A 7,444-nucleotide genomic window follows, 5' to 3' on the forward strand; every position below is an offset into this window, starting at 1 on the left:
AGAGAGATAGCGTTAGATATGTTGAGTTTTCAGCGGACTTGACTCTGAATCTACACAGATCACAGATAGGCGCTACTGTATTGAGAGGCAATCAGGCGAAAGACGCAAATATGATCATTTCACTCTTTAGAATCTACATCGCAGCTCGACTGTTTCTTGTTTACTCGCGTTTTGATTGAAGTGATCTCTGAGGATATTCCGCAAAAACTCCCTGGAAATCCTGTCGTGGAGTCATCCTGTCTGTCGTGACGTCTCGCAAGGAAAAGGGGGGGGGGGTGAACAGGGGGGGGGGGGTGAGAACACCGCTCTCACACGGTGAATCCCTCGCCTCGCCGCCGTCACTCTTTGTGATTCATTTGGTGAAACGCGACCGGTTGCGGAGGCACAGCGAGCGGCTCTTTTAATTAGTTGACATTTTTTCTCCGGATTTCTCCTCGGCTGTATGAACACACAGCCAAGCCTCCAAAAGGGTCATGTGTTTTTTGGAGACTGATGTGGAGATGATGATACGGACCCCTGGGAGACCGAGACACCACCACAGCCGCCGACTGAACCAGCAGCATTCACTGCGCTCCTCCATGAGTTGGTCTGAGCGAGAAGAATGTCACCCACTTCTGCCGGTGTTCACGTTTTATTAAGTATTCCTTTTGAGAGATCATGCCCTAGCTGGCTGCTATTTCGGCTACTATAAATAGTATTGCGTATAGTAGAATTCGTTCAGAAGATATTGTCAGTACTTAACAGTGGCTCCGGCATTATTGTGTTGCTGTTGCGCGCTTTGGATAGCGTAAATGGGCACAATTATGCCGATCAATTTGCAGCGGCTGTTCTTCTCGCGTGTAAACATCTTATTTTCTTCTTGCTGCTTTTTCACAAATGGAAGTCGCCTCCTTTTCCGAGGGAACTGAATTGCCGTCAGGGGCTTTTCTTCTATTCAACAAGCTGCACCACTCACTCCTCCTGGCAGCAGCAGCAGCAGCAGCGCGATGGGCGCAGTTTATCTGAGCCATCTCATGCGTCTTGGTTTGCCCGGAATCTCCTCCCTGGTGACAATGGCTTCGATTTAAACAAACTTCTCCGCCTTTTTTCGGATCCTATATCATCGGCTGCTGACGCCTAAAAGTGAATCACCATCATGGCTCGCCTGCGTAAGCTGAGCCTCGGCTCTGTGTGGTGGTGGTGGAGAGTATTTTGGTTCATGAGGACTGTAGTAGATTTCGCGCTGCCTCAGGAGACCTACGCGCCCCATTCGATACGGATCGAGGGCCACTTGACCCTGGGTGGACTCTTCCCGGTGCACGCCCGAGGCGCCGCCGACGCCGGCGGCACGCCGTGCGGGGACATCAAGAAGGAGAACGGGATCCACCGGCTGGAGGCCATGATGTACGCTCTGGACCAGATCAACCAGGACGAGCAACTCCTGCCCAACATCACCTTGGGCGCCCGGGTGCTGGACACTTGTTCGAGGGATACCTACGCGCTGGAGCAGTCGTTAACTTTTGTCCAAGCCCTGATCACCAAGGACACCTCCGACGTCAGGTGCACTAATGGGGAGCCGCCGGTGTTCGTCAAGCCCGAAAAAGTGGTGGGAGTCATCGGAGCCTCGGCGAGTTCAGTATCGATTATGGTTGCCAACATCCTACGCCTCTTTCAGGCAAGTGTCTCTGAGTGTGTGTGTGTGTGTGTGTGTGTGTGTGTGTGTGTGTGTGTGTGTGTGTGTGTGTGTGTGTGTGTGTGTGTGTGTGTGTGTGTGTGTGTGTGTGCGTGTGTGTGTGCGTGTGTGTGCGTGTGCGTGTGCGCAATAGTTTCATGGCGTTAAAATAGCCTTTGATCGATCAATAGGGCTGTAATGTAGCATGATGTGTAGCACACTTGTCGACCTTTCTGGTAATACTCCCCTATTCAGTGAAGAGTGTAACCGATGCGCCTTTTCATTTCAATACCCACCCAGTCCTGAGAAGGGGAGGCAGGCAGACGAGAGCACTGATGGTAAACAGAACAGGTGGGATAAACATTTACTGCCTGTTGAGTATCATCGTAAAATAAGAGAAACTACAAACCATTAGGCTATAAACACTGATATATATATTTTTTATTTTTCTGCTTTAATTTATTATGTTCCGCATAAAATGCCCCTATAATAGTTATCCTACATCAGATTGTTATGATGCCGTAAAAGATGCATGTCTGCCTGGGTGAGCTCGGTTGTGCAAATTAAAAGCTGCTTGGAAGGGCTCACCCAGCTCTCTCTCCTCCCAGGCGGAGACAGCTGAGTGGGCTGTTGCTCGTCCCTGGTGGTGCTGAAAGAACAGCTCCCGTCTGTTTCGCTCTCACTCTCTGGTGTCTCCAGCCTGGATGAGTGGGCATTGACAGGCCTGACACAATCACACCCAGGCACAACAGCCCCCTTTTGTAAGAATAGCAGGCCTGCCTAATGTGATTGCACATGATTATATGAGCCCTCTTTTGTACTGCAGGACTGCCAGCGTTTTTTTTATTACGGGTTGTGAATCTGAGGCCTTGACATACCAGCTGATTTGGGCGTTCTTTTGTCTACAGCTGAGCTCTTCCAAATCAGCTTGTTTCAAGCTCGTGTCGTCCATGTAATTTGCACCCCTAATTACCTCCTCCCAGGAGGTTATGTTTTCAGTGCTGTTTGCTTGTTTGTCCGTTTTGTTAACAGGATATGGGAAAAACGACTGGCCTGATTTTCACGAAACTTGGTGGAAGGGCATGGGCCGAGGTAGAACTAGAGGTTAGATTGTCTGCCCGAACCCGGGCCCGGCGCCCACGGGCCGGGGCCAGGTTGGGCCGGGCCAGAGGAATAGAAGAGGAATAGAAGGGGAATTAAGCCATGCCACAGCTATGTCGTTTTACGTGCGATCGGGCTGAAACTTTCAGGGTGTGTAAAGAGCACCCGTGTGGGTGAGCTGACGGAGCCAGATTTTTTAATTAGGTGATTGACCTAATTACCTAATGATGTGATGACATCAGTGATGATGTCATCAGTGATGTCATCCTTCCTGGCTGAGGCATAATGCCGCGTTCGATTATAAGTGGGATGTGGCAAGTTGCCAGTTGCTACTAGCAAAAATCAAAGAAAACGCCACTATAACTCGGAGTTCCTACCTGCAAACTTGGGTATGATTTCTCAACCCCCAGTAGCTCCCACCATGTCATTTGACGTCATTTAAAGATGGCCACGCATGTTGTTTATGGCGAGAAACATCAAACTTTTATCAGATTGAATGAAACGCGTCATTTTGCGTCATGTTACTTGCTACTTCCCGGTGCAATCTCGAACGCAAATAGGTCGGATATGACGCGTTGGCCACTTGCCAGCTCCTACCATAAACGAATGCAGCATAAGTTCAGTGATGATGTCATCAGCGATCTCATCCTTCCTGGCTGAGGCTATAAGTTCAGTGATGATGTTATCAGTGATGTCATCCTTCCTGGCTGAGGCATACGTTCAGTGGTGATGTCATCAGTGATGTCATCCTTTCTGGCTGAGGCTATAAGTTCAGTGATGATGTCATCAGCGATGTCATCCTTCCTGGGTGAGGCTAATGCAGGCCAAGCAGCAGCGAGGCCGCCCGCGTATGTGAGGGCGGGCGAGGCTGTCAGCCCGCGCAGTGGGCGAGCCTAAGAATTGCTAGTGTATATATAATTGGGGTAATATTTGGTGTGATAATCAGAATGTTATAACATTGTAACCTTAAAACCTTATGTATTCACAAGACTGAACTGACAACATGGATATAGTTTAGATAAAGAGCCAACTTACTCAGAAAATGTTCGGGCTCGGGCCCATAAATGCAGCCAATGGGATGGGCCAGGCCCGGGCTCAGACAGAACGTGCTCGGGCTCGGGTCGGGCTTGTCTTTCTGGGCCCGAGCTACGCTCTAGGAAGAGCCCGTTACATTTTTGGAGCAGATCCGGATCAGACAAACAATAATAGCACAAACCTTGGCGGAGGCCTGCACTCTGGCCTTCTGGTTTCATGATGAGTTTGCCTTTGGTTTAAGTGAAGTTAGTTGAACATCACCGCTCCTGTTGGTTGAGAGCCGGCAGTCCATGGGTCATGGTGCTGCAGTGGAAGGAGAAACCCAGCAGGGCACCACCTATCAGCAGATGAATTATTTAAAAGGCAGCTTCATAGCAAAATAATCTATCACTCGTCGTTATGCATATTATGTGCAGACATCTAAACGGCTTTCCAGCAGCGTCTGAAGCCAAGGAGAAATCATCAGAGCTACAGTGTCACTTCTAATGATTTGTGGTTACAGATTGTAACGCGCAGTCAATTACATTTTGTGTGTTTTTCCAGATCAATTAGACAAAGCGTGTCCTTGGCGCCCTGAGTAGCTGTTTAACTGAGACTATAGGGCCATCAAAGTACTTAACATGCTTTTAGCCCCCCACCCTTTCCATACTTACATAGACACACACACACACACACACACACACACACACACACACACACACACACACACACACACCCACACACACACACACACACAACCCTCTTTCTTTTCACAGCAGATCCAATGCTTAGCAGACCACTCCAGCCATCCTCTGGGGCTTTGTGGCTCCGTTGGCTTGACAATTAGACTGATGGTCCCCACCGCAACCCTGAGCTTGGCTTTGCTTGCTACACTGTAGCTATTGACTCTTTGCATGTAGGAGTAACAAACGCAAAGAAATATATATATATATATATATATGTTCCAAACCTTCCAGTCACGCATTGGGCCCCTGCACCCATTTAATTGCTTCAGTCTTTTCTTAGGGGCGAGCTGTCTGACATCAAGATGAATGCATTTGTAAAAGTCAGAGGTTGTGTGGGAGGCGAGGAGGAGGAGGAGAGAGCTGATTCCCTCATTCCTTCTCCCCTCTCCTCTTGGCCCCCGGGTGCACCAGCGTGTCTGTAAGTGTCACGCTGTGGGAGTGCGGTGGGCGTCGTCCACGTGCGCGCCCTGTGGCACAGGCGCTCCCGGCGGCGTAATCGAGCTCGGGGAACGGGTGGATTGACATGACAGCACAGGCTGATGCTGCGTCCTGCATTTTGCACAGCCGGATATTTAGCCTTTAGTATAACGTTAATGAGCCACGCTGATCATCACAGTCAAACCTACGCGCCCGACGGAAGACACATTTCCCCAGTGTCCCTCTCTCAACCTTTTCAAATATTCAAATGATGTGGAGACGGTGATGATGATATCGATACTAATGGTGATGAATTAGATATGAGGCAGAGTAATAATCAATAAGTACCAGGGCTTATAGAGCTCTCAGCCCATTTACACTCATTAGTCTTACAGCATCTGATTAGTGCTGGATGCGGGTAGCAACTACATGTTTCTCAAATTGTTTTCAAGTCCAATCCATCAAGCAGGGGGCGGTTTTAGGATGACACCTTTGGGTGGGCTCAGCCCCCAAAGAATGTATATGGTGGACTGCAGACCCCCTAGGGGGGTCCGGGGGCATGCCCCCCCCCCCCGGGAGAAGATTTTGTACATTTCAAAGTAAAAATTGATCAATCTGGTGCACTTTGAGATCAAAATGAAGAGACTAGATCTATGAAGAAAGCTTAATCAATTTATCAGATTCACTCTTCTTATTTTTCTTCTTCTGTGTGTGTGTACTTTTTAGCAGATACAGCTTCTTCTCACAGTTCCTCTGTTCTCCGCCTCCACACAAAATCAATAAAACAATCATCTAAGAGGGACTTGAGGTTAATGAGGTACCAAAGAAGTTAAAGGAATTCACTTTATAAACTGTGTGGCAACCATGAATAAAGCTAACCTTCACACATAGCAAGCAACACTGCAACAGGCTATTCTAAACATAGGCTAAGATTTAACACATTACCAAAATGGCTGGCCACTTAGCATTATGCTACTGTGCATTTGCATAACAACAGACTCATTAACAAACAGCTTAGCACTAGTGGCCTAGTTTACACCTCAGCTCAGTAGCCCCACAATGATGATCACAGGTACCCAATACATTAGATGCATGATGTTGCCCCCATTCACTTCATAGTAAACTCTGGTTGACTAATGAAGAAGTTCATTTACAAAATATAACTTAAAATAAAGACTTCGTTTTTCAACCAACTCAATGATCATGGTGTTTAACACCTTACTCACTATAGAAAAGAGACTTAATCTACATTGGCTTGCTGGTGGTCTCTGTTGTCAGTCTGAGGCTCTCAAGGAGAAATAGAACACTTCCTTATTTCCTGGGTGATCAATTTTCCAGGAGTGTAGATAAGTAACTTCCTCTAGACCTAACCATATTTTCAAAATAAAGGTTGTATGTTGCATACACCAATCACCAATACCATTATTATTATTATTATTATTATTTGTATGGCTTTAAAGCATGAATGAGAGATGAATAGAGGAGTGCCAGCTATTCTTATTTTTGTAAAAAAAAAAAAAAAAAAGATTACCCTCTATCTTCCAGGGTGGGCTGAGACTATCTCAGGGTGGGCTTCAGCCCACCCAAAAAGGGTCTAAAACCGCCCCTGCCATCAAGCATCACATTTAATTGAGTCCAAAGCCGGATGAGAACACCTGTTCAGACATGGTTGAAAAAGCCATGTCGTCTTGTTTCTCCAAAATGAAAGTGAAAGAGGCATCAAATGGGTCCTGTGCCGCATATTAAATGTCCCTATCTAAGACAGTTTACACCTTATTTGATTATCAGGATACGCTTTATTGCCAAGCGATCAAATGGACGTTCAAATCTCTTTCAAATCTCTTTTTTTTTTTTTTATATAGTTCAAGTTTTTTGGACAAAGACATCAACCTTGATTGTCCTTCTGGGCTGGCCTACTTGTGGGCTTGTTCGCGGTGCATATCATCATCATCAGGTCATTTTGTGTCTCTCACCGCTGTGATAAATGAAGCACCAGGGAAGCTAAATAGTGATTGTAGATTTTTATTGCCAGGACCCTAAATATCATAGCTGTCTATTCAGGACACGAGTCGCTGCTGAACTGTTGATGCTGGGAAATTGACATGAGGGATAGATTTTTCCTGAGGACCCGGGAGTGTTGATCGATACTGTTGCCATGGCGAGGGCGATTTGCTCCTAAGATGTTCTTATTTCGCAGCCTTTCACGCTGTGTTGGAAATGAAGAGCAACAATGCCACAGGAGGAGGAGGAGGAGGAGGAGGAGGAGGAGGGGGGAAAACAATCAAGCAAACTTTTTGAATTATTACCACGAGCAATGTTGTTGTGCACCTTTGAGAAATCATCTTTCAGAGTAAGCCTTGCTTGTGTTGTTGTGAGCACAGCCACACACACACATACACACACAGTCACACACACAACACCCGTTCTCGGGGAAGAGGGTCATTGCATTTGAAAAGCCTGGGCAACATCGTCCATTTGTAACTCCTGGCCTTCTTGAATGAATCATGAAATTGAT

At 47.0% G+C, this 7,444-nt stretch overlaps 1 protein-coding gene across 1 annotated transcript in view; it reads left to right on the plus strand.

Moving 5' to 3' along the window:
• Window positions 1-1,198: 1,198 nt before the first annotated feature.
• The window catches only part of LOC310781344 (metabotropic glutamate receptor 7-like), a gene marked incomplete at both ends in the record, with an annotated part of 109,307 nt that continues 103,061 nt past the window's right edge, over window positions 1,199-7,444 (plus strand). The window contains one exon of the mRNA XM_083641956.1: window positions 1,199-1,654. Coding sequence (XP_083498082.1) covers window positions 1,199-1,654 — 456 coding nt within the window. The remainder of the gene's footprint in view (window positions 1,655-7,444) is intronic.

This window comes from Poromitra crassiceps (genome assembly GCF_964638095.1).
Source record: "Poromitra crassiceps genome assembly, chromosome: 8".
Classification (NCBI taxonomy): Eukaryota; Metazoa; Chordata; class Actinopteri; order Beryciformes; family Melamphaidae; genus Poromitra; species Poromitra crassiceps.